The sequence below is a fragment of the Fusarium mangiferae genome, assembly GCF_900044065.1.
Source record: "Fusarium mangiferae strain MRC7560 genome assembly, contig: FMAN_scaffold001, whole genome shotgun sequence".
NCBI classification, from domain to species: Eukaryota; Fungi; Ascomycota; class Sordariomycetes; order Hypocreales; family Nectriaceae; genus Fusarium; species Fusarium mangiferae.
This window is the reverse complement of record NW_024573921.1, coordinates 3,777,233-3,803,291: the sequence shown is the minus strand read 5'-3', so window position 1 is coordinate 3,803,291 and position 26,059 is coordinate 3,777,233. Positions and strand designations below refer to the sequence as shown.

The 26,059-nt window shown below is 49.8% G+C and overlaps 10 protein-coding genes across 10 annotated transcripts; 7 read left to right on the top strand and 3 right to left on the bottom strand.

Moving 5' to 3' along the window:
- Nucleotides 1-1,973: 1,973 nt before the first annotated feature.
- Nucleotides 1,974-3,944, top strand: FMAN_01712 (uncharacterized protein; the record flags this gene model as incomplete). The annotated part of the gene is made up of 1 exon (XM_041822056.1): nt 1,974-3,944. One exon carries the CDS (start codon nt 1,974-1,976, stop codon nt 3,942-3,944), a length of 1,971 nt encoding a protein of 656 aa, XP_041677056.1.
- Nucleotides 3,945-4,713: 769 nt separating this feature from the next.
- On the bottom strand, nt 4,714-6,545 carry FMAN_01711 (uncharacterized protein; the record flags this gene model as incomplete). Its single annotated transcript, XM_041822045.1, has 2 exons — nt 4,714-6,279; nt 6,327-6,545. 2 exons carry the CDS (start codon nt 6,543-6,545, stop codon nt 4,714-4,716), a joined length of 1,785 nt encoding a protein of 594 aa, XP_041677055.1.
- A 599-nt stretch (nt 6,546-7,144) lies between these two features.
- On the top strand, nt 7,145-8,424 carry FMAN_01710 (uncharacterized protein; the record flags this gene model as incomplete). The annotated part of the gene is made up of 2 exons (XM_041822033.1): nt 7,145-7,211; nt 7,274-8,424. 2 exons carry the CDS (start codon nt 7,145-7,147, stop codon nt 8,422-8,424), a joined length of 1,218 nt encoding a protein of 405 aa, XP_041677054.1.
- A 465-nt stretch (nt 8,425-8,889) lies between these two features.
- Nucleotides 8,890-10,129, top strand: FMAN_01709 (uncharacterized protein; the record flags this gene model as incomplete). Its single annotated transcript, XM_041822022.1, has 2 exons — nt 8,890-8,958; nt 9,005-10,129. 2 exons carry the CDS (start codon nt 8,890-8,892, stop codon nt 10,127-10,129), a joined length of 1,194 nt encoding a protein of 397 aa, XP_041677053.1.
- Nucleotides 10,130-10,409: 280 nt separating this feature from the next.
- On the bottom strand, nt 10,410-11,898 carry FMAN_01708 (uncharacterized protein; the record flags this gene model as incomplete). The annotated part of the gene is made up of 3 exons (XM_041822011.1): nt 10,410-10,530; nt 10,581-11,643; nt 11,703-11,898. 3 exons carry the CDS (start codon nt 11,896-11,898, stop codon nt 10,410-10,412), a joined length of 1,380 nt encoding a protein of 459 aa, XP_041677052.1.
- Nucleotides 11,899-12,568: 670 nt separating this feature from the next.
- On the top strand, nt 12,569-15,255 carry FMAN_01707 (uncharacterized protein; the record flags this gene model as incomplete). Its single annotated transcript, XM_041822000.1, has 2 exons — nt 12,569-13,586; nt 13,634-15,255. The coding sequence occupies 2 exons, from the start codon at nt 12,569-12,571 to the stop codon at nt 15,253-15,255; spliced, it is 2,640 nt and encodes an 879-aa protein (XP_041677051.1).
- A 4,534-nt stretch (nt 15,256-19,789) lies between these two features.
- On the top strand, nt 19,790-21,197 carry FMAN_01706 (uncharacterized protein; the record flags this gene model as incomplete). Its single annotated transcript, XM_041821989.1, has 2 exons — nt 19,790-20,292; nt 20,348-21,197. The coding sequence occupies 2 exons, from the start codon at nt 19,790-19,792 to the stop codon at nt 21,195-21,197; spliced, it is 1,353 nt and encodes a 450-aa protein (XP_041677050.1).
- A 960-nt stretch (nt 21,198-22,157) lies between these two features.
- Nucleotides 22,158-23,266, top strand: FMAN_01705 (uncharacterized protein; the record flags this gene model as incomplete). Its single annotated transcript, XM_041821978.1, has 3 exons — nt 22,158-22,664; nt 22,712-23,123; nt 23,175-23,266. 3 exons carry the CDS (start codon nt 22,158-22,160, stop codon nt 23,264-23,266), a joined length of 1,011 nt encoding a protein of 336 aa, XP_041677049.1.
- A 681-nt stretch (nt 23,267-23,947) lies between these two features.
- On the top strand, nt 23,948-25,094 carry FMAN_01704 (uncharacterized protein; the record flags this gene model as incomplete). Its single annotated transcript, XM_041821967.1, has 2 exons — nt 23,948-24,144; nt 24,194-25,094. 2 exons carry the CDS (start codon nt 23,948-23,950, stop codon nt 25,092-25,094), a joined length of 1,098 nt encoding a protein of 365 aa, XP_041677048.1.
- A 608-nt stretch (nt 25,095-25,702) lies between these two features.
- On the bottom strand, nt 25,703-26,053 carry FMAN_01703 (uncharacterized protein; the record flags this gene model as incomplete). Its single annotated transcript, XM_041821956.1, has 1 exon — nt 25,703-26,053. One exon carries the CDS (start codon nt 26,051-26,053, stop codon nt 25,703-25,705), a length of 351 nt encoding a protein of 116 aa, XP_041677047.1.
- Between the last annotated feature and the right edge of the window lie 6 nt (nt 26,054-26,059).

The following is a 26,059-nucleotide window of genomic DNA, read 5'->3' as shown; positions in this document are numbered from 1 at the left end:
TCTTCCTCTCATTGAGAGTTAGCCTGTGGACACTATCACATACCAGACTAAGCCCATTGTCAACTGGGTGATGATTCCAGTTTTGATCATCAAATTGACATCAGCAACAGTTCGATAGAGCCACATTTTCCTCATTCGATCTCCTGCATGAGAACGCATGGCCTAGGCTTGAAAGTGATATCACTTCTCGCCCAACCCATCTCATCTCGTCACCTTTCGCTTCCAGCACGTGCAGACGATAACCATGTGGTGACCGATAAGCGTAACGCATACACGCATGCCTGACCCAGTTCTAATGATCTCCCTTACATGTGCGGATCAGGGACCCTCTCACACTACCCTGTCTTGCCCTGTCCTGACTCCTGTCAAGTCTGTCATAATCTGATCCTGGCCTGCTTGGGTTCTCCGCATCTCCATCCGTCCCCTGGCTATTTCTCATTATCGTCTCCCTGCTTACAGATCCGAGTCTTCCCCGGCGGAATCGCTTATTGATGACAGCTCTCAGGAGAGCTCTGCTCTATCTTGACCATTTTGGGGTCGAGACCTGACAATGGGGATCAGAGTTTAGCTTACATACCAGTCTTCCGTTTCAGCCACGGTGCTATCACAACAATGCCGCTAAACTGGCCAAGGTGCTTACTGCCTGACTATGATCGCGTCCGGTGATGCTTTGCGATCGGGGGAAGCAGATCGTTGATTATTCCCGGATCATGCACCAGCACTAACTCACCCGCCTTGAGGATCTAACCATCTCACTGACGCAAAACTGTCTATCCCATGGCGTGGACGAGTTCAGTGCCCAGCCGCTATTTACGCCCTTGTTCATAATGTCTTGGCACACTGGAACACCATGTCCAATGCTGCACTGCTTGCTTACTTGTCTCGACGCTAAGTGGAATTCAGTTGTCTTTCCTTACTGATGGCAGCTTCAAGTCAAAGTTCTGTCTTGGCGGCGATTCAGCTTCCCCGGCCCTGCATAGTTGCCGTTCGCGGACAGTAGCTCGCGGCATTTTCCCGCTTGAGCTTTTTGTGAGAGCCGTAGGCATGTTCGCGTTCTCCAAGTGGAGATGTGATGTGATATGTAGACATGTCACAGCAGATTCCAGCAGCCTGCATCCCGAGATGGAGGTAACAATGCTCATGGGCAACACAGACAACCCCCTTCCTGTCCTCCCTTGCGCTTCTGCCTTGATATCTTCGCCCAGGGATCAGCAGCTTCCAAACCTTGAGGTCGAAAAGAGTCAAGGCCCATTAGAGCCCGCGGCGCTTGGTGATGGCCTATACGAACCTGTCTTGGTCCGTCTTGATTTGTTTTGCTTTTTTGCGGCGCGACCATTGCCTCCCCGACAACGCCACTCAGATTCCCACATCATTCCTGTCGTCAGGGCGTGGCCGTTAGTTACATTCATCTCGTCCGTTACCAGTGCCAACGCCAGTCCCGATGCCAGTATCACGTCCTTGGTTACCTGGCCTGTGCTATGTGCAACTGCAACAGACCCCGCCCGTCCATTCTTTGACTTACCCTCTGCAGCCCAATTTTTTGCTTCCATCCCATGGTTGTCGACGTTTACATACAGTACGTACTTGTACCTGGTCTCGTCGATCTAACGGACTAATAAGCCCCTGCCTCCCTCGATCGACGGTGTCTCGCCCTGCATGTCCACTTCTGGCCACTCTTATATCCACTATTCCCTGATGACTTGCGATTAAGTTCCAGTCCGAGTCAAATCATATAAGTCTCGTCGTGCCCTTTGAGATCGCCCTCCTCTAGATGACAAGGCAGTGAATCACGTTGATTCGTGGTCTGTTCTCGTTGTTGGGTCTTGTTCGTCCCTGCATCAGCCTCCATGTCTGTGCTCGCTCCTAGGATTCCAGTGGCTATATACTTATACAGACAAGATCCAAATTCACGCGAGGCTTCACCTTCGCCCTCGGCATCATCTACTCCTTCGAAAAGACGTTCAGTCTCGAGTATGACAGGCTTACTACCGCTTGCATTACCAGCTTCCCGCTCAGAGACACCAAGCATTCTCGACGAAGAAGTCATTGACGACATGATGGATTGTTTTCCCGAGGTGCTCGCCAGAGATCTGGAAAGATCGAGCTCAGTGTTTATGGCAAAGAACATGACTGCTGGTATGCCATCCGCTCCTGTGTGGTTTGCAGAGGACCAGGTCAATCGTGGTATAATGGGACCCAGTCGAATTATTACCTCCCCATACCAATCCGGATCCGTGCGAGTACAGAATTTAGGGTCGATAGAAGAGCGGCAGTCCATGGTGTCTTTTCTTGAACACCGTGGGCACGGTACCGATGAAATCGAATCTGACGAGGAGTCCGAATCATCAGAATCCTCTGAAGCCATTGAGGTGCCTTCTATCAAGTTACGCGAGCAATCCATCGTCACAACAGCGACATCTCTCACATCAGCCAGTGGAAACCCGCCATCGCCCAAGGATCTTTTATCACCCACGCGAGGACAAGAATACAGCTGGATTGATATTGACTCTGACGACGATGATGATGATGATGATGAGCTTGAGCCTCAAGTCCGGGAACAGTTGGCCACGCCAAAAGAGACAGCTGCTTTATCACCACGACCTCCTACACCCCCAAACACCGAGCCTACCTTTGATATCACTGTCATGATGGAGGCACTCAGACCTCGGCTTCACAGAGCCTGCTCTTGCATTGACGAGTCTCCCAAACAGAGCAAACACAAAAGGCAATTCTCAGTAAAATCTATGGACGCGCCAACTATCCCCCCCAGAAAAACATCCCTCACAAGTGCGACAGATCCATTGGACACAACTCCTCGGATCGTAATACCCAGCTTTGATTCGCGGATAGGCCCGGACAGTCAAGGTTACACCAAGCAGTCACCCTCTTACACCCAGCGCTTTCGCGACGAGACTGACAACAACACAATCCTTCTCAAATCAGACTTTGGATCAATTGAGCTAGAAATCGAGGACCAAGACACATTCATGGATAACTATCCACCTCCCCCACCACTGTCACGACCTGACACAGTTTATATCGAACAAACTCCACCTCCATCACCACTCCCTACTGTCGAATCTTGGCTAGACGACTCCAATCCTCCATGTCTTCCTCAAATTCCCGTTGACGACTTGGCCAAGGCCGTGCCACTGCCACCTGATATTATCGAAACACTACGAGTCTCAATTGCTTGCTTCCCGGAAACAATGCTCTTGTCATCTAGCTTGACCACAGAAACAATCCGCGCCTACTCAAAGAAAGTTCGGCAACCTTCAGTCGACGCTTGGTCTGAGCCAGCCAACGACTCATCGACACTGCACCCGCGAAAGTCAATCTGGAAGAAGGTTGTCTCACATGGTCGCGACTCAGCTAGCACCAGACGTCAGCGGTTACACTCGTATGATAGCAACACACATTCGGGCGCCGCCGCATCTCCAGTGCCGTGGGCCTCGCTGCGACATGTGTTTTCTGGCTGCTCAGATTACATCTGTGATGCCTTGTATGCGCATATCGTCGCCTACAACTACGTTTCACGGGTTCCCCGCAACCAGCCATCAGGACAGCGAGCGTCGACCTCCGACTCGAAACAGCAGGGTGAGAACATCCCCAAGAAGGCTGCATCGCTTCTAGGCCTAGGCACACCTCAGGTCAACCCCTCACCTAGTGTTGGTCGGTTCGCCAAGAAGCTCAGTGCTCCCCTGACAGTCATGGGATTCGGCAAGGAGGAAACATCTACAGCAACTGCCCAAGACAATGCGACTCGAAACATTGAATCAGGCCTTCTTCGCTGTATCTCTAGGCTAGTGGCTACAGCCAGGATGATCTCTGAAGGAGGTGCTGGAGAAGAGAGATTAATGGACACGGAGCCGCCACAGGAGGTTGATATGATTTTTGTGAGGAGTATATGTGAGATCGTCAGGCTATCGGAGGAGACATCATGAAGCCTGGCCGTTGAAGCAGCACAAACCTCCGGGGCATTGACCCAAAGCGCTCTTTTCAGCAGCTTTTTTTTATGTTCATATATGGGAATGGTGTTGATGGTTGTATACCCTGATTGGCAGGTTGGGACTTTTCCTTGGCCTGTGAACCAACGGACTCGAGATAATGCAGTCACGTCGACTCTGAATTGAAACATGACACTACAAATCTTACTTAGTACTCCTCTGCTATTGTCAGCCAAGTGACGTCTGACTGTTTCAGCCCTTCCACCAACACTTTCCCAGAAACCCATTCCCCCGTCTAACGTTGCACCGAGTCCATGGATACTGCTCGCCAAGACCGTCATCCCAGACCAAGGGATAAGAGGCTTGAAACTATCGAGGAAACAAACTTGGGGGATAATGAGGCTTTCGAACAACCACTCTAACATTTTTAAGGTTCGCCGTACGGGCGCTGGTCCCTGATTTATCTGAAGGGGGAGTTTATTCAGGCTGAGCTATGGCGTTTTAGATCGTAGAGCCAGATGGTTCCCGGGGCTAATAGTCTTACTAGGGGGAGCTATAACCGACTACTATCTTAGCTCGGATCGAAAAACAAAGGTCAAGGTAGTACTTCATCGTCTCGGGTCCGAGGCTTGCCGTGATTTGTCATGTGTCATGAGACGACGCCAAGAGATCTAGGGATTTGCTGTGTGTGCGACACATGCCTCAAGGAAGTAGGTATTTGTGTTTATTGTCGGAGACTTTTCTTCCTTCTCCTCTAAATCACGGACTATGACCAATTCACCGAATAGACAGCCAAGGGTCCTTTGTCGTCACCAAAAAGCTCATCGTGCCACTTCACAGCGTGACCAGGCTTCTGACACACGGCGTCCCAGTCTATAGGCGTAAAGTTTGGCTCCTTGGGAGAAAACACACGGGGTTTGCGCAACTTATCTTCTTGCGGCGATTTATACGCGATCTTATCTCCGCCAAGATCGATCTCTGCGAGAGTTTGAGATGAAGGCGCTTGTTGGAGACGTTGGGTGATGAGATGGCGGAGGTGAGGATAGTACCACATCCTGTGCCACCAGTTCTTGAGTCTGAAGCCTTTAAGCCCGTTTATGTAGGCGTTGTGATGGATTGCTATTGGTGTCGTGCCGAAGAAGAAGTCTGTGTAGAGCGGGATTGTCCCCCAGTTTGTCGAAGAGAGTAGTTTGTCTTTAATGTTGCTTAGCTCGGATGGTATACCGTGAATGCGGATATCCCCTGGGACACCGGCTTTTTGAGATTCTTCGCGGATGTCAGTCTCGTTTGAGAGATTCACGAAGTAGCCGTCTTCTTCGGAGGAACATGTTGGTGGTGCCGTGGTGAAGTTGTAGTCTAGACCGATACCAAACTCGAATCGTTTCCCAAGGAGGGCCGCATCTGCGATACCACCCACTGTACGATCGAGCGAGCTTCTGTCGTTGAAAGCAGCAGAGCCATTCCACGAACATCCAACATGTCTCATCCACTCGCGCCAAATTTCCTGGTCTCCGATAACCTCGCCAATAAGCGCCTGGTCACTCCAAAGCTGACGACCTTTCATAGCCACTGTATCGATCTTTTCTTTAGATCTCTTCAGAGCATCTCTCAATCCTCCCATAGAACCCATGATAAGACCGCTGTTCACACATCGTGGTCGGACATTTTTGTATTTGCGCGCTGGATCAAAAGACCATGGGACTTTATCTGTGTCTTGTCCATACATGTCCTTCGGCATGGGGGATTCAGGCCAGTGCTCATAGTGAGGATCCGATCCTGAATATGCATCGGGAAAACAATCTTTTGCTGTAGTGACGATTATGTCTTGTCGAGGTGGTGATACAGGAAAGTCAGTGCCGATACCAAGATCTTTCCACTGTTTGCTTATCCTTGCATCTGCTTCCCTGTTAAGACGATGATATCGTTCTAGCAAAACAGAAGGTGGAAGTTGAAACCACATATCATACGCATCTACCAACACCGCTACATCGTCCTCGCCCACATCGTTGCTTTTTGATTCAAGGAGTGTTTCGATAGCTGCGAGGAGACTTTCGAGCTTGGCGATATGACTACCTGCAAAGTGCCATGCAGGTCGATTGTATTCACGCTTCCAGTTCAGGAGAATGGGCATGGGATAACCCATCGCGACGGCGGACATGATGGTTTTGCAGAGATTGATATGTGGTGAGTCGGCGGGCATGAAGAGACGCATGCGACAGGATGCGCTTGGTTTGGAGGATCGTTGAGGGACTGCGAGAGCTTTGAGATCTTTGGCGGTGAGAGTGGATGAGCCATGATGACCGGGAAGAATGTGGTTCAGGGGTTGAGAAAGCTGATGTTGTTAGTTGAGTTGGTGATGATGAAATTTGGCTTACTTACAAGTCTTGTATAAGTTATCCATGAGACAAGGGTAAATGCGAGGGCGATGACTATCCACCTGAAGCTTTTTAGGTATCGCGGTATGAACCATGATGGCTTCAAATGAGCCAGAACAGGTCGAGCTGACTGGGCAGATGGAAATGATGCATCTTCAGGGTCAGCATTGGGAGCTCTTCTCATCATGGAGGACGAGCGATGCGATATTGAAGACGAGGTCATTGCAGATCACCTTGATCATGTTGACGGGAGTGCGACAATCATATTGAGTAGATATGAAACACTAAGAGACCCCCGTGATCCATGATCATCATCTTGTCCTTCATCTCCTCATGATGCTGTAGTTTATCTATCATGACTCTAGCCTCTGTAATCCATCATGAACCCACTATTCACCGCAGATCTTTAGCGTTGAAACAATACGCTACAGCCAATCACTCGACATCGTGCCCTTGAAAACAGCCCCACGTGGCCCAACAAGAGGTTCTACATGAGCTTCCTCTTCCATCCAATCTCTGTACGTCATTTTACGCTGGTGATGAATTGATTCGTAACAAGATGCTCTATAATTCCTATCAAGGTAAGCAAGGTCGTCTATTAGAGTCATGGCCTCTCGTATTTATCCGCGCGGTGTTTTGGGCTCCGTAAACCGTATTCGGCCAGAGCAGAGGGTTAAATAAATAAGCTTACATTGCATTTATTGACTTCAGGCTGCGAAAAGTATTGGCTGATCTGTTCTCTGTTGAAAAGCCTCTTTTCTTGCTTCACTTTATTTTTTATTCTAACTCTTTCATGGAGGACTTGATGCGATGGAGTTCACCATGGATCCTCAGAAGAGGTCGAGGTTGAGTGTTACGATGCTAACGTACCTCGGTTTTGCGATTCTCGGTAATTTTGACTACCTCATCGGATGTCTTCACATGAAGCCTCAACTGACCTCTCACTCTCAGGCCTCGTGAATGCGATTGTGCCATTCATCGTGCATTCAGCAAATTATCTCATCATTCCGTATCCGCGATGGATCGTTCTTCTCATCGAGACTCTTCCGGCTTTGGCGACGAAGCTGTTAATGCCCCATGTTCTTCATCGTGTTCCCTACTGGATGCGTCCTCTCACTATTGGAGCAGGCTGGATCATAGTGGCTATCGTCACAAACGTCACGCCGCCTAATATTGCACCGCCACTTCGAATCTTGACATCAGTTCTGGCATCGATATCTGCTGCTGCAATGGAAATCTCGTTCCTGGGAATGTTGCGGTATTACGGCCGTGTTGGACTCGCAGGATGGGGCGCTGGCGTTGGAGCCGGGGCTGTGTTTTGCGCAATCCTACCATTTGTCTTGACTGTTTGGTTGGAGTCCTTTTTACGGGACTTTATTGACTGCATTTATGCACTTACAGGTGCCATGCTTGTGGCATTCTTTGTCATCCTCCCGGGAGCGCCAGTCAACTATCCTCACGCGCAACACGAAGCGTCAAAGGTTGATGTCGAGGATGCTTCTCTGCTCGCCCAGAATCCAGTTGAGCAGCTCTCACGTATGCTCAGCACTAGAAACCGACTCAACCTTACTAAAGCCATGGTTCAACCATTCATGATACCTTTGTTTGGAGCATTTGCTATTCAGGCTTTGGCATACCCAGGCATAGCTCGAGCCTTGCCTCTTCCTACATCGTATACGTCGTTCTTCTCTTACTTCACCACCTACGGCCTTGCTTTTCAGCTTGGCAACTTTATCTCCCGAACACACACGCTTCTCCTCCGACCCACTAGTACCAAGGCCGCTTTTGCAATCATTGGAGCTTCGACATTCATCTTGCTCACCAACTCGATCTTTCTGGTCTTCTCAACAGAAGTCCTTGTTGGATTACTGGCTTTCGGTGCCGGTCTTGGCGGAGGAGCAGTGTATATGACTATTTTCGACCGAGTGCTACAAGGCAAATCCTTCGAGTCAGGAATCAACTTGGAGTTTAGCCTGCAGATGGTGGGTGCTGGTGAGACTGCTGGTGTTATTGTCGGTGTGTTGCTGGGCGTGATGCTCGAGACTCTGATGTGTGGAGGCACATTTACTACCACAAAAAGATGGTGCCACACAAGTCATTGATGAAAAGAGTAACGTATGATAAAACCGGCCTGGATAGTAAGATTTATGATTAGATGAACAATTGAATTCCATCAAGAAGATTACACCCGACTTACAGCCATCACGAGCCAGGTCTCAATAGGCCGAGACCATATCCATCTAATCATGCATTCATGTTCTATAATCTCAAAAAACAATATTCGCTAATTAGATAGAATTTCTTGGCATGGACTATTCGTTTCGTTCGAGTAGAGCACTCCTGAACCTCATTCGTCAGCTTCGCCTATACCCATGAGGGGACTAGCCATAAGCACAGCCACCTCACTATATCCCAGGCTTCAGCTTCAACATCAACTCTTATACCCAGCTCATCTATCCTCCCCACTTCACATTAAATCGAATTCACTTATCTCATAATAATCTTTTACTGCCGTTCTTCTCCAACACAGCTGCTGTTACGCTCTTCAACTGGCATTCCTCGCCATCATGATGAAACGAAGGACTCATAACAAGTCTCGACACGGCTGTCGAAACTGCAAAAAGCGCCATGTTAAAGTACATACCCTTACCAAATCTCAGAATATTCCATTAATTCCTTCAGTGTGACGAGGGCGGTCCTCCCTGTACCAATTGTCTAGCCCGTAATCTAGAGGGCTGCTCATATCTCACCGAGCCACCTACACAGCTCCCAGCAACAGAGACCAGACGCAGAATAGAACTTGAACTCATGCACCGTTGGACGTCATCAAGCTACAAAAGTCTAGCCAGTATTCCGGAAGATAACCAATGGCTTCAAGATGACATGGCTCGCTGGGCTCTTAAGCACGAGTATCTCCTACAAGGCATGTTTGCCTTCTCAGCTCTCGAAGTCGCGCTCTGTGGGGGTGCTGTAGTTGTTGAAGAAGACCACGACACTTATTATGCCAAGTTGGCCGTGGAGTACTACGATAAAGCAAGTCGTTCGTTCAGAGCACAGCTTGAGAACGTCAATTCTGAGAATGCCCAGAAGATCTTCATGTTCTCCTTCCTTGCTGTTGCTGTAAACATGGCTCTCGGCCAATGCAGTGCTTTCGAAGAACTTCACGAGGGTGTTTTAGAACGCATGGTCACATTGTGGGAGCTCCTCATGGGAAATGCCTCTATCGCCAACCAGCACTTCGACGCTTTGATATCAGGAGCTTTATCGCGATCTACAGAGGCTTTGATGCTAAGAACACAACTTCAGACTGAGACGCCCACATCATTGAGCAAGGAAACAGAAGAAGCTCTAGAGAGTCTAAGCACTATCATCAACAAAGCCTGCGAAACACCTTCTGGTTCAGCTGCCAACGACCAGTCCGAAGCCAGCGTCCGAATCAACTCTTACCGCACCAGCTTCTCCGCCATACAAACATGCTTCGTTCAAGATTCCAAAGATGTCTTCAAAGGGATGGCCATAGGATTTCCAGCTCTTGCAGGACGAGATTTTGGGTTAGCGCTCAAGAGCTCAGATCCAGTGGCTTTGCTTCTAATGGTGTTCTGGGGAGTGCAGCTTGACACATTGGGCAAGATCGCTTGGTGGGTTGGTACGTTTGGTAAGAAGATGGTGGACGAAGTCTCGGAGATGTTGTGGGAACCTGATCCTGAGTTTGAGGTTATGAATATGTCAGAGTGGCGAGAGTGTATCACTTGGGCGAGGACAGAGGTTGGTCTGACACCCATCGTTGAGACTTCAGAGGAGCAATGATTCATGGCTGCATTTTGCATGTGTAGAACTATGCGGCGTGAGGTTTGGTTTTGGACTCGCCACTTATTCAGCTTGTTTGTAGGCTACGCAGATATCCAACTCAGTTTAACATCGTTTTCTGTGATTGAGCGGCGTTCAGATCTAAACCAGCATTACAGCATAACCGACTGGTCTCAGATAATCCAAGCTTGCGCTGTTTCCCGTCTCTTTTCTGGTGCTTATACGGCCCCTCCTTAATCAAATCGGCAATGTTTGCCTGGTATCTTAGTCTATTTTCCCCTTATTCCTTACCCCATCGCGAGGTTTCGTCGCCCTCCTTCCACTCACGCTCAACATATCCAAGTTCCTTCTTGACCTTCTCGACAGTCTCCTTGTCACCTGTGTTCTTTCCAATGTTGTCACTATAACAAGTTAGTCGATGCTATTGCGAGCCTAGACACAGAGCACTCACCTGATCTTGACAGCTGGGCGGCCTGCCGCCGAGCTGATCTTGATAACAATGTTCAGAGGAACAGATTTGGTGCCAGTCTTGAGGTGCACAAAGTCGTTGGTAAGGTACGTTCCTACACCAAACGTTGGCTGGAAGCCAAGGTCCTCAGCAATTTTCTTGTATTCGAGACACCTCTCAATGTTCAATGAGTCAGAGAAGACAATGAGCTTCTTGTCGGTGATGCCCTGCTTATCGTAAAACTCTCTCATCCACTTGGTGTACTCTGCGGGGTCGCCAGAATCTTGACGAATGCCAGCGAAGGTTTCCGCATATGTCTTCATGGTTCCGTCAGCCTTCTTAAAGGTCTCTGCTGGGAAGCCACCCTCAATAGGCTGCACAGGTTGAGTGAAGGCTCGCAGAAACTCTTGAGTTCCGAAAGTGTCGGTCAAAGCAATACCGAGCTTGTTGCCGAAACAAGCTACCCAATGTCGCAGTGCGACCTCAGTGGCGGACCTGTAGTCACCGATGATAGCGGCAACACCCATGAACCACTCGTGAGCAACAGTTCCTACGGGGGGGATGTTGAAGCGCATGGCGAGATGGACGTTACTGGTTCCGGAGAGCTTGCCAGGGAATCCCTTCTTCTCAGCTTCCTTGGAAGCTTGCACCAATCCTCGGAACACAAGGGCCTGGGTGTGGTAGTCGCGACGTCTTCGTGTGCCAAATTCGGATGTGATGCATCCTGCTTCTAACAGCTTGAGTCCCTTCTCAAATGCCTGCTTTTCTTGGCCCTCGTAGTTCCAGTCTGTGTCCATGAACTTGAAGTATGCCTCGGATGTCAGAGCAAGCATAGGGATTTCGTAGAGGATCGTGTCAACCCAAGTGCCCTTGATCTGTATATCGACGTCGCCCACAATGGAGTCATCTCCAGTATCCTCGCCGACGGGAGTGAAGGTAGCGACAACTTGTTCTCGGGGGCTAAGGCGGAACTCCTTGAGGAAGTTGAGGTAGTCTTCAGAGAGGTAGTCGCAGTGCTTCTTGAGGAAAAGGTATTCGTCGGTAGAGAGAGAAATGTTTCCGAGCTCTGTCCATCAAGGTTAGTTCGAGATTTGGAGAGAAGGTCACCAAGACCGCGTTTCATACTTCGAATTTGCTCTTGGAGCCACTTAAAGGCGGTACGCGACAGCTTCTTGTCGGGAGTTCGGTTGGTATAGGCGTATGTCACAGGCACGTCTTTGAAGAACTTGAAGACGGCACATTGCATCGTCAACTTGTATAGATCAGTGTCGAGGAAGGAGATGACGCCCTCCGGGAAGGGCGAGGAGCTGTTGAAATCCATGACGGGGTTTGTGGGTGTTGTTATGACGAGGTCGGACTCGGCGGAGATATTCTTCCCTAGGTATTTATAGCTGGTGACTTATAGTGTTTGGAGACCAGAGTTCGGAGATGCGGAAGCAAATCGAGGAAATCGTGGGTAACGCGGCTCGGAAGAACGTGGATTAAGGATGAGAACGATACTGAAAAGACAGGACCATATACGACTGTTGTGTTGTCGGTTCGCTGTAGGTTATGCCGTTTGCGAAGTCGTGAGGTTCCGTTGAGTCATGAGAAGAGGTCTAAACGACGGAAATGTGACGCATTCAGAAGAGATCTAGAACAGCACGAACGAACCCACAGAAGAAGGGAAGCAGAGGGGCACGCTCTGAGGGAAGGTGAGGGGTTGGTCGCGGCTGCCGTAGTGGATTATGGAGGGGCACTAAGTGCGCTATGACCACACCTTATTTTTCTTTCCAAAGAAAAAAATTTGGTCGAGTTCGCGAGGCTAGCATTTAATTTTCTTCCTGAACCGGATCCCTCTCTACGCCTGGCTACGCGGCGTCAGGTTAACGTCTCTATTTCTATTCGGGCAACATCTTTCAGCCGACTCTCGTATCTGAGCGATTCAATACCTAATTACGAATTATCACGCGACCGAGGACTCTTTTCAGAGCCCAGAAACCGCCGTTGCAATGGATATCCATCGATGTCGATTCGTTCCATACAAACCTTCAGCCATTAACGCCATTGCCTTTTCACACCCCAAGACGCGCTCAGCAGTACAGGCTAATCTTGCGCGACTTGCTATTGGACGAGCTAACGGCGACATTGAAATCTGGAACCCTACGGATGGCTCTTGGAACCAGGAGCTCATCATTCCAGGCGGTAAAGATCGAAGTGTTGATGGACTCGTCTGGGTCAACGAGCCTGACCAGGAGCTTGGCGAAGGGCGCATTGTCGCTGGGAAGTCCCGTCTTTTCAGCATAGGTTATACTTCCACAGTCACCGAATGGGATCTTGAGACAGGAAGGCCAAAGAGACACGCTAGCGGTCAACATGGTGATATCTGGTGCATGGCTGCTCAACCTACTGGATCCGACAAAGGTACACTCGGCGCCGATTCTCAAGATCCCACCAAGCTTATCGCTGGTACAATCGATGGCGAGCTTGTCATGTACTCCATCGAGGACGATGATCTGCGATTCCAGCGAGTTCTCGTGCGATCGCCTACCAAGAAGGCTCAGATGGTCAGCATCACCTTCCAGTCGCGCAGGGTCGCCATCGTCGGCTGCTCCGATAGCACAATTCGAGCGTACGATATCACAAAGGGCCACATGCTGCGTAGGATGACACTGGGCTCCGATCTCGTTGGTGGCTCCAAAGACATCATTGTCTGGTCTGTCAAATGTCTGCCAAACGGCAATATTGTCTCAGGCGATTCAACTGGCCAGGTTTGCATCTGGGATGGCAAGACATACACACAATCGCAGCGCATTCAGAGCCACAAGCAAGATGTCTTGAGTCTCGCGATAAGTGCCGACGGCACATCCATCCTTAGCGGAGGCATGGACCGACGAACAATCCTGTACAAGCAGAACAATGGTGCTGGATCTCGGTGGGCCAAAGCTTGGGGCCGAAGGTACCACGACCACGATGTCAAGTCTATGGCATCTTTTGAGAGTGGTAGAATCAGTGTTATTGTCTCAGGAGGTTAGACAAGCTGTCCCTATCGTTAAACTCTCGCTAACTCGGTATAGGGCCTGATGCTAACCCCGTGGTGGTTCCCCTAAAGGAGATGGGACGTGAAAACCACCGTATGATGCCCAGCTTGCCTCAACAGGCTCCTTTGTTGAGTGCGCCCAAGGCTCGATTTGTTGTGAGTTGGTGGGACAGGGAGATTCACATCTGGCTTCTCCGAAAATCAGCCAACGACATGTTCAACAGCGCAGGCGATGACTTCGACATCAACCAGAACCGCAAACTTATCAAGACGATCGTCGTCAAGGGTGATTCGAATATTACTTCAGCAACTATCGATGATGAGGGTTCACTTCTGATTGTTGCTACTGCTATCGACGTCAAGGCTTTCAGATTAGAACACCAAGATCCTATCAAGCCTTCAGACGTCAAGGTCTCTTCTTCTGAGCTCCCTTCAAAGCTTGCAGGTGTGGGTGCCATTAAGGTTCAGCTCTCACCTAACGCACAATGGCTCTGCGCGATTCAGGAAGGCTCTCGCGTTGTCATGGCCGCACTCGACCCCGTCAGCCCCAGAACATCTCTCATCTTCTCACCGCGTGTACAAAGACTCACACGCTTACGACGAGGAATCCCACACTATATTCTCAATGGAGGTCTTGGCAGTTACGACAGGACCATTACACAGGTCGCTTTCTCTCCAGACTCCAAGATGCTCGCTGCGTCTGACGTCGCGGGCTACATTGACACCTGGATTCTGAGTGATGGTGAGAAGACCAAGCCAGAGGATGACGCGTCCTCTTCAAGTGAGAGTGACTCTTCAGACGAAGAAGAGGAGCAGTCATCGCAGGGCGTTGAGAAGTGGGTTCGTAACCCCAGTGCTAAACTACTACCCAAACTTCATTCTGCAGCTACGGTTCTGTCCTTCTCAGCCGATGTTCCTCGGACCAAGATCTCTCCCAGAGCTTCGCCTGATGGAATAAATGGCTCATCCGATCATGTGGACGACTACACCCTTCTCGCCATTACCTCATCGTGGCACCTGCTTACCTTCCACCCTCTCCAAGGTTCTCTCACCCCCTGGTCTCGACGTCATGCCCGAAAGGACCTGCCCGCTCCCGTCCAGGATCTCCTCGATCTAGCCAAGGGTGTCTTCTGGCAAGGCTCTCGTGCTTGGATCTACGGTGTCTCTTTTCTCCTTATGCTCGACTTGGCTCAAGACCTTCCTAAGCCTCTCGATGGCGAGATTAGTGAATCCACTGCCCCAGGCAAGCAGAGCCTCAAGCGCAAGAGAACAGGACCCTCGACCGGAGCAGGAGGCAGAATGGAGGTAGGCGCCATCGCACCCTCGCAAATTCGCAAACATACAGCTGGTCAGTGGGATGACATCGACATGGAGGATGCCCCCCGACCCGAGGACGCCAATAGCGACGATGAAGCGGATCAGCCTGAAGGTGAACTCGCCCAGCTACGGAACCGTCGTGAAGTGGGCAAAGATCTCGAAGCCGCCGAGACTGGCGGTGAACGCAAGAGCTGGTGGATGACTTTCAAGTACAGACCCATCTTCGGCGTCGTCCCTCTCAGCACCGCAAGCCAGCCTCTCGAGATTGCCTTGGTGGAGAGACCAACATGGGATGTGGACATGCCTGAGAGCTACTTCAGCGTTGAGCAGTGGAGGAAGTAATGGAGTACGAAAAATGTAGATATACGTCGTGGGTGATAAGCTTATGGATCGTAGAGCCGTGTTGAGCATAGTTGCAAGGATGATGGTTGTCAAAAGGGTCTGGACTCAAAAAGCATGGTCCTAGTTCGTAGATTTGGATGTTTAAACTGGCTATGTAGACTAGCATACGGGCTATCGAATCAAAATTTTGGGATATCGGGTTTCTACTGCATACGTGTACCCATGTCTGGGTTGTGACCGCGAAGAGATTTTGTCACTCAACGACATCACTCTTCGGGAGCTGCCATATCATTGGAGGGTGGTGTATAGGGTTTGAGGTCCCTGCTCCCTTCGTCCAGTCCCTGTTTCAAAAGGCTGAACATGTCTCGCATATAGGAGGAGTGTTATGGATCAGACGAACTCATACCTGAATCATGTCACGAGAACACTTACAAGATGAGAGTGACTTCTCGACCTACAAACTAGAATTCTAGACTTACACGACCAGAAGCAAGGGTCCGAATCAAGAAATAAGAGCCCGCGGGTTTATACACTAGACTGTTGCACAACTTACCGAAATCGTCCAAATATTATTAACGAGGCCCCATTACTCGCCCATGGAACGCGCGGCCTGGGCATCAGGAGGACCAAGAACGTTAGCCTGACCAATTCGAGCCTGTTGCCGGAATAGCCTCATGTAAGAGAGACCATGTCAAGCCTTTCAAGGCATGTGTAAGAGTGTCAAAGTGGGTGGAGGGATCCATCCGTGAAGTGGCAGACAGATGAGATGACAGGATCGTTCGTGACATGGTTCGGGAGGCTTCAATGCTGAAGTATAGCCCAAGATCCCTGAATCCTCAACTCATGAGAAACCCACACGACTCATACTTCTGGTGAATCACTGGCTGCTTGATTGTAATTATGGGTAGTTCTCAAGGGATACGTATCGGCAACCGGTAATCCCCAGTCGTGGCTTCGTCATGCTTAAGTGTTGAGTTACCGAGAAGAGAAAGAACTTGGAAACCACGTCAAATCTGAGTTGATCCCAGGGAAGATCCGAGTGAGTTGCCAATGAGAGGGTCGAACAAACGATGAGTGATTGACATCAAGAACGGCATCTAGACGTTGAAGCGATTTGGCGACCAGCTTGGACCACAGTTGAGGTCATCCGGACGTCTATCTCAAGTCTCTATGAGAGCGTACGTAGCACAGACTTCCCGGAAGCGAAATTCTTAGCTTCGTAATCTGATCCGGCCGTTGACTCTGGCCACATCACTTGATATGTCTCTTGTCCTCTTGGCAATGCTTATCAAACAAACCGTGTAAATCAATCTGCAAAATGAGAAGCACATCAAACATTCACAAAACACCAAAAGTGCCTCTGGGAAATTGTTGAATCAGGAGGTGGCAATTGAAGAAGATCGCGTTGCGTAGACTCTCTGATAGAGTTGAGATATTGGTGTTTGCATGTACGCAAGCAAGCCAAAGTCAAGATGACGCGGCCTTTGGCGGTGTCTTAGACCACACCCCCCGGTCGTAAGCGCAACAAGATCGGCGGACCACAACTGAGAATGATTGGCTGTACATGACTGAGCCTGAAGATGCAACTCGATTGACGATTGGGTGTCTTTTTCGGGCGACAGTGTGACACTGCTAAAATTCGATGTGGGAAACGGTGAGTAGATCATAACTCGACGTTAGGTAATTGAGAAAACGGACAGAGTCGAATTCGGCTCCGATTCGACCCCTGTGACTGAGTTTTGACGCGACGCTGAGAGAACGTTCCCGCTGCCAAGAAGCTCTAGAGACGCAGGGTTAATTCCGTTCAGTGGTAACGTTGCCAGGTAAGCAAATAGTCGTCCCTCGAGTGTGTGCTCTCTCTGTGAGCGCCTGTCAAATGGGATGATGGGATTGGACGAGGCCGCTTTTCCAGGGGCAGGCGCACGCGATGCAGACGCCAAAGCCAGTTAAGCTTCTTTCCAAGCCCGCCCACTGAGCTCTATCGAGATGGCCAAGATGGTTTGTCTGTAATGTTTGTGGTTGTGGTTTGATTGAGGTGCCTAGAGCTGTGCCATACAAGCAAGGCGTAAGGCAGATACATTGACCCAAGATCGACGAGTATCAGGTATACATAGAGAGATGAAGAAGCATGTTGCAGATCGTTGTGGAGTACTCAGTACCAAGCTACTGAGCATCTTGTTCTGTGTTGTTTCTTTCGATATGTGTGTACTGCACAGATTGTCATCCCCATCGGCCATGTGGAATAGCTTCACTTGTGAACCACATAAAATTTGCGAATATTGGGTATCGAATCTCGGAAAATAACGTCTTCGTGTTTATCTGATATGTAGGTATCCATGTCCTCATAGGGAAATCATTGAAACAGATCCAAACTTTCTGGTGGGTTGTGATGCAAGTCGATGGAGGCAGTGGAATTACAAGGGACAAGAGGCCGCGAGTCAAAGTGGATCTGGTGGAACTGGAAATAGCGAGCACCGCCACTGGACAGATGTCTCTGTGGCTAGTGAGATCCAAGATACAGAGGCCAATACAGAATGCCTCAGAGGCCTACAATTGAAACCATAAGCGCGGATAGTTACTATGTCTCGTCGACTATCTTGGATAGATGTTGCTGCGCATGCCTTGTCCTACGTATTGCGAAAAAGGATTGCGGGCAGCGTGGCTCAGTATGGGCTGTGCCACGATACTATTTCTTCGGGCGGCTTTTTAGAGGACCTCACCACTGCCTCGTCATCGCCCACCAAGACGAGGGGCACGTTCCCAGTAAAGTACCGATACTTGCTAGTCCAGGGCCCCAGGGTCGAGTGACTCGCAGAAAACTGCAGCGGTCTTTGGCAGCCTCGAGAGGTTTCTGTGCTAGAATTTGCGCCATATTGCCGTAGAGGAACAAAAATGAAACAGTACTCAATATTTGATATTCCATTTGGCAAGTCTGTGATTACATAGGTAGTGAAGCATCTGCTTACTGAACCTGATCCCAAGTTTAGGTATTTTTATTCAAAATTTAGAGTACTCCGTACACCGTAGTCTACGCGGACATTACAACCCATGTCGAATTAGTGACTGCTCGCTCTGAAGACTCGATTGAACTGACTCCATCTTTACAGCGGCCGATCGTTTTTAACGCGAGTCGACGGTTTCCCCGCGCTTATCATCTGCTGGGTTCAGTTAGAGGCTTCACATTGCCACAGCCAGCACGGATACAGATTGTCGTTCCTTTCCCATTATTCTCATACAGATTCCCATAATTTGTTAAAACATCGTATCGCCTCTTGTAGTTCTTTTCTCCATCTGACCTTATCAAAAAGTACATGTAGTACAAGCAAATGCTGACGCTTGCTAATTCGCTGATGACGAGGATCTAGGCCAGGCGCCACTTCGCTTTTCGGTGTTCCCTAGGTCGACGTACGTACGCACGCAATTCAAAGTGTATCACTCACTGGAAAAAGACTACGTACACTTGCCCTGGCCTGCTGAGATTGGCCCTCTAGGTTCGCCTCTTGATGATGAAGCTGTTGCGTAGACTTGAGAATAGTTGACCCGTTCTCATTCAATTTGAGTCAAAATGTATTACATATTCGGGAGGCTCATTTAATCGTTCACGATAGCGACACGCATCAATATTCGTAGGCTTCAAAGGCCCTAATATTAAATAACAACCGGAGCCTGCAAGCACTGAATATCCGTCCAACTCATCACAGACCAATCATTTCAGCCATCATTATAAGGCTCAGTGGGCGTTCTCTCAGTTCCCAGAGCACTTGAACAAGAGTACGAGGCAGCTGTACCAGTACATGCCCCTGCGCCCAGCGGCCCCCACCTCGAGCAACAGTCGGCTCCCTCATTGGCCTGGCGCTCACTGCTGACGCGTAAACTGCCATCGTAGGCTCTGGCCCAGAGTGGGCAAGAGCGAACGAGACGCACACCCTCCCGAGACACCCCGTCCCTTTCCCTTTATTCCCCTGGTCCACCCTCGATTCTCATCGCCGCCTGCTCCTGCCTCTCCTCTTTTGTGCTGTCTGTCTCTCTTACCTGCCTGCAGTGGTCAGCCATTCGCGAGCCGTCAACTCCTCTCCTTTAACCCTTCACTCTCGGCGACGACGAACACAAGAAACGACTCAACTTGTTTCTACGACGAAGGAGTATTCGACGATACTCACGACGATTGAGAAAAAAGAAAACAAACGATTCTGGCTACCTTAGTCATCAACTGGTCAGAGCAAGCGACACTTCCCGCGGCAACAGTCAGTCAGTTGGTCATTCTGAGGACCAAAAGGATTCATCTGGACAACGCGTGTACCGTGGCAATCAGGCCTACCATCACGCACCTCTCGTTGCTGACGACGACAATTTACGATCAATATTACGACGACATATCTCACTCCGAGGTTTCTTAGGCCTCGTAAATAGCAACAATTGAGCCATCAACTACCTAGCCCGGCCACGTATCTGGGCAACGACATATACTGAAACATCTATCCTCAACATCTTCATCCACGAACTTATACACTTACAAAACCACATATTAACAATTATGGCGGGCCAACGTACGCCTGCGGGCGAGTATGGCGAGGAATGGGCCCGAGACCTTCGGGTTCAATTCGAAGGCTTGTTGCGTGACAAGCGCATGAATGATCTCCGTGCCTCATCGCGACAAGGCTCTCCGAGCTTGGGAGAGCAGTCTCCCCGTATGCGAAGCTCTCCATTCCCCAGCGATAGCCGACCCTCGACATCCCAAGGACCTGGTCTTCCCTCGTACTCCGCCCTACGACATCTCCCCAAGATCCCTACACCTCCCGCCGCTGGTGATCGCGATTCTCAAAAATTCAGAAACCTCCTCATCAGCTTATCGTTAACACCAACCAAATACGAGAACCCCGGTCTGCTGGACGAGGCATTGCAAACCATCCCATTAGATCGTATCTATGGCGAGGCCGAGGAAGAGACTCAGGTCTTGCAAGCTCAGGCTGAGAGTATGGGTGATGGACGACGACCCGAATGGGGTTACCAAGACTGTGTCATCCGGGCATTATTAAGGTATGTCATTTTCCATCCGATCTCGTTTGGATGGATTGACTAACACAGTTGATAGATGGTTTAAGCGATCCTTCTTTAGCTGGGTCAATAACCCACCCTGCCCTGTCTGCTTATCTCCCACCATCGCCCGAGGTATGACTGCTCCTTCACCTGAAGAGAGTGCTTGCGGCGCCCTCCGTGTCGAATTGTATCAATGCTCTGCTCAACATTGTGGTGCTTTCGAGCGCTTCCCTCGTTACGGTGATGTCTGGCGGTTATTACAAACTCGACGAGGACGTGTTGGCGAATGGGCCAACTGCTTTAGCATGCTTTGCCGAGCTGTTGGAGGCCGTGTTCGCTGGGTCTGGAACGCCGAGGACCATGTATGGACTGAGGTGTATTCAGACCACCAAAAGCGATGGGTCCATGTGGATGCTTGTGAGGAAGCATGGGATAACCCTCGCCTATATGCTGAGGGCTGGGGCAAAAAGATGTCCTACTGCATTGCATTCTCCATTGATGGCGCTACTGATGTCACTCGACGATACGTGCGCAAGAACCAGCACGCTGCTGAGCGTAACCGATGTCCTGAAGAGGTTCTGCTCTATGTTATGCAAGAGATCAAGAACATGCGCCGATCCAACATGAACAAGGACGAGCGATTCCGACTGGAGAAGGAAGACAGCCGGGAAGACAACGAACTCCGAGGCTACGTTGTGGCCTCAATTGCACAGGCCGTAACTGACTTGGTTCCTGGATCCCCTGGCGGATCAAACCACACTGGCGCAAGCGGAAGCGATACCAAGTTGCCTGCTGAGCAACCTGGTCGACAGACTGGCTCTACAGAATGGTTGACTGCCCAGCAGCAACAATCTGGTCGATATCAGCAGCCTCGCGATCCCAGCCACCGACGCCCATTGCCTTGAAAGCCGCGCGCATATATCTTGCGACACTTTCCTAGGCATCGCGTCAGAGCTGCGTGAACGTTGACGCTTCTTGACGACAACCATAGCCATATCAAATCAACACCCGGGCCAAACACAATAATACCCGCGCCCGTGGTTTAGTACGATGAACACCCGATACCTCGATGACAGTACCACGGCCCTCACCCATACGACCTCCATGATACTATCACTTCGATGACCTTACGGCCACACACACTTATTCCCTTCATGTCTAATACTATACACCTTTGACAGCCATAGCATAGACTCGGCGTTGAACCATTTCAAAGAGGCTGCCGTCTTTGCGGCACAGCCTGTACCTACTACATCAACCTGCCTTTCGATTTCTTTTGTTATTTTTCTATGTATAGGAGGCGCATTACGGCGGGGCATCTATGTTCCCTCAGGAGAGCAGGGGCGGGTTTAGTCCCTTGTTTCGGGGCGTTTGGCTATGTTTCTTTTTGGGCTATCATGAGCGGTATGAAGCCAGTCAAAAGAGATGGATCAGTGGATGAAGAAGATAGGATAAACCAATGCTAAAGAGCAGTTCCTTTCTAAGTTGATGTCTTTGTTAAATGGTGAAGTTTGTGAATCGCTTTCCAATGCACTGTAACTGAGGTCGCATGCAATAACTCCATTAAAGAAAACACCAATCATCTCTTTCACAATTCAATCGACATCCTTGAATGAACTCAATTATCTTTTTTGAAACGCTGGATGATTCACAGGGGTTTTTGAGATGACGTTGCCCTTGACGTTGACGTGTAAAGTCCAAACGCTGATGAGGAAGGAGTGGCACGTGACCATGTAACTGTACGCCACTGCCCAAAATGCTAAGGGAACTTGCCATACCCTGGAGGCAGTCGCGACGAAATCACATTTTCCGTCTCCCTCAAATCTCTCTCAAATTATCACAGGACAAACAAAAGGCTCATCAAAATGGGGTCTGCCAGTGTGAAATCAACCAGAATTTTGCGTTCTGCTGCTCGTGACAATCTCAAGACACCGCAAGAGCCAGTCTCACCAGATCTGATTAACACGGTCAAAGCGGGTCAGTCATCCCAGAAAGCTACAAGCGTTCAGCATGATGCACTTTTGCCACCAGCACCAATGAGGCGCAAAGCCCATGAAATCACTGAAGAAGAAGTCTCGTATCAAGCCGAGAAGGAGAAGAAAGTGAAGAAACCGAAAGTCGCAAATGAAGAAAAGCGACTCCGCAGGTTCAGACCTAAGCCACCTCAGTCGTTTCATGAGATCTACGACCGGGCTCTTTCTCAGCGCTTTTACGTGCTTAATCGCGTCAGGGGAGGAACCCAAGACTGCCCTGAGGAAGATGTTGAGATGACAGGATCGACTGGAAACATCTACACTGTTCATGTTGGAAAACAGCCGCGATGTACGTGCCCTCACCATGAGAAGGGCCATCAGTGCAAGCATATTCTCTATGTAAGTATCGCACCTGACTATTCGATCGCGTTATTGACAAAACTTAGGTCATGAAGCAAGTTCTCAACGCGCCTTTTAATCTCGTCTACCAGCTCGCGCTTCTGAGCACTGAACTTCAATCAATCTTTGCCTCTGCGCCTCCCATTTCGGCCCCTGGACAAGCAGAGTCCGACAAGCGGAAGCCCATCGATGGCGATTGTCCCATCTGCTACTGTGAGCTTGACGAGAAGAACCAAGAGTCTATCGTTTGGTGCGCTGCCGCCTGTGGTCAGAACATTCACGAGGAGTGTTTCAGGATGTGGGCGCAGACAAAGGCTGGTGGGAAAGTGACTTGCCCCATGTGTCGCAGTGTCTGGAAGGGTGACGAGAAGCTTGTAGCAAAGGTTCAGAAGGATAAAGGCGCCGTGCAGGAGGGGTATGTCAATGTTGCGGACCAGCTTGGCATCAGTCGTGAGAGAGGTACATAAACTTTCGTGTCTGAGTACCGTTCTGATACTAACTGTGTTTTAGATGAGTCGAGCTATTCGCGATGGTATGGAATTCACAACAGACGTCGAGACCCGAACTGGGAGGGTAACAGTTCTTGGCATGGAGGGTGGTGAAGACCGTCGTTGTGCGGCACAGACGCGAAACGAGCGGTTTATTCGCTCTCGCATGCGACAGGATCAACGCCGTGTTCATTTTTTTCTTTGTCGAAAAGTATGATGGTAGGAGTTTTGCTCTTTATTTGTAAGGCGTTCACGGTAGCAAGGGTCACCTAGATTTGTTGCAGTCACTGTAGTTGATGGCAATCTGGCGACAGAGGATTTCTGTGGTAACGGAACCTCTCAGAAATGTATGTAGTATATGAAATCGAGATCACATATAGTCCTGCTCTGAATGAGCACTCGTAGATCGAGGGATCTGGTCTCGGATTGACATGTTCGAGGACAAAATGAATGCGGATAATGTCCTGGTAAAAGTGTTCAAGGATATGTTATTCCTGGATATGCCTTTCATGTCTCAAGTCATGTAAATCTCCACCGGGTAATCTTACCAACAGCAAAGTCCGCAATATGAGCTCCTCATATTGGTAGTCGAGTGACCGAAAGGTCTCCGGTGGTGGAGTTCGGCGGTTTCGGTGGGCCCTCCCCGAAATGTCCCCACAAACCGCCGAGGCACCGACCTCCGCCGCCGTCGCGTGATAATGGACTGATTAAAGACCTGACGTCCGCTGTTGATATGATGAAACCAAACGCACTCATTCTTTCACTTCTATTTGACTGACATATCTAAACGTCACAATGTCAAAACTACCATCCACCACTCGAACTCTTGTGGCACCAAAGAAGTGTCTCCCAGCAGAGTACACGGTCATAGAACAGCCTATACCCAAAATCACCAAGCCAAATCAGCTTCTTCTCCGCATGAAAGCTGTGGCCATCAATACTGGTGAAACAGGGTTTGCATCTGGACAGTTCGACTTGCTCTACAAGGCCTCGTAAGTCGACAACCACTCTTCACGCATGCTACAAGCTCACATAATACAGGAACTTCCCAATCCCATTTGGAATCGAAGGCTCTGGCGTAGTTGTAGAGATTGGTTCTGTAGTTACTGAGTTCAAAGTCGGAGATGCAGTCTACGGCATGGAGTTTGAGAAACCCCATCTCGCTAGACCCCCGGCAGCTTGGGCCTCGACATATGCCCTGACAGAGCCACAGTTTCTTCACAAAAAACCGGATCATGTGTCTTTTGAAGAAGCCGCTGCTGTGCCAGCTCTCGCAGTAACTGCCTACCAGAGCATCAAGCGTGGACTGCAGCTTCAGGGAAGAGATAGCCTAGCAGGACAGACTGTTTACATACCCGCTGCTCTCAGTGCATCTGGCAACACGGCCATCCAGATCGCACGGAACTATTTTGGTGCCGAGATGATCATTTCGACTGTCTCGACGCCAAAGATGGGCTTGGTTGAAGAGTATCTTCCCGGAATGGTCACTCAGCTCTACGACTACAAGACCCAAGACATCGTCAAGCTCATCGGCCGCGGCACCGTTGACTTTGCAATAAGCACCCAATTCTCCACCCTCAACGAAAGTATCTCCGTTCTCAAAACCGACGGCATCCTCATGAGCATCGCCAGCATCCCCAAAAGTGAAGTCATGGCAGAAATGCTCGGCCCCAAGTTCCCCGCATGGCTTGGTTGGGTCCTTGACTTCTTGCAGATCTGGTACTCGTGGAAGCTGCGCGGTACAAAGATTCAGTATGAGTTCATATCGGGACATCCAGGGCTTCGAGAGGACATGGAGGTTGTGGCGGATATGGTTGCTAAGGGGATGGTCAAGGCTGTCAATACGGCGGTGGACATGGATGATTTGGAAGAAGTAAGGAGGGGATGTGAGAAGACTCTTAAGAGTAAGGGGGGGATTGGAAAGTTTGTGGTTCGTCCTTAGGGGGGAGGATATCAGATTTTATGGTGTGGGGAGCAGTGCGGGAAGACTGAACCATTGATTATGTGTGGCATTTAGTCTCTAGTGTACTTCTAAGTCAATATCGTGACAAACACTGTTCTCGAAAGGTTGATTGCTGAGTCTTTTATGCAACTGGTCAAGGCGAAATCTGTTACTTGGGGATCGTGGGACATGTTTCCGATCAGATCTATACGCAGTAGTGCAGGAAGCCGAAAGGGATGAAAGACCCTACTAGAGTATGAAGTAGAATCTTGAATCATTGACTATAAAAGCGTGTTCAAGAAAAAAAGACCCCCATTGACACGATCTCAGTCGAGCATGTAAGCTCACGCAACTCCATCCCTCCACAGGCTACTATCCAGAGACGGCCTAAAATTCCGCATCACAAGTCGACTACCTAGTTCCAGTGACCAACCCCGTCTTCTGAGGTGAAGTGTCCATGACCGCTGGGTAAGCAGATGGAAGATTGGATCGGACTCCCGCCACTTAAACATCCCTGACTTGAACATGCTTGCACAAAATGTCAGAAGCATCCCAGAAGTCTCTCCCTAAGGTAGACTTACAAAATCAACCCTCGTGCCGTTTTATGATCACGGTGATTTGGGTTTACCCGTGAGCAAACAGACGAGAAGGATAGCGATAAAGAGGTCGACGAGAATGAAAAGACCCCAGAAAAGAGATGCGCACCCTGCCCGGGACGTCTCTTCCTCCTGCGGGTGATGAGGTTGGCGATGTCTTGAGTTTTGTAGTAGTACAGGCCTTGCGAGTATAGGCGTTGCGGACTCGATGATGACTCCAAATGGCTCGGCGATGATGACTTTCGCTGGCTCTGGGATAGGCTCGTGAGACAGTTTAGCTGACTCGTAGGGTGGTAGAAAGTTACTTCCGCTGGGGGCCTCTGATGAGCCTGGAGGAGTCGTTTGACTTGAAGATGAAGACATGGCGAT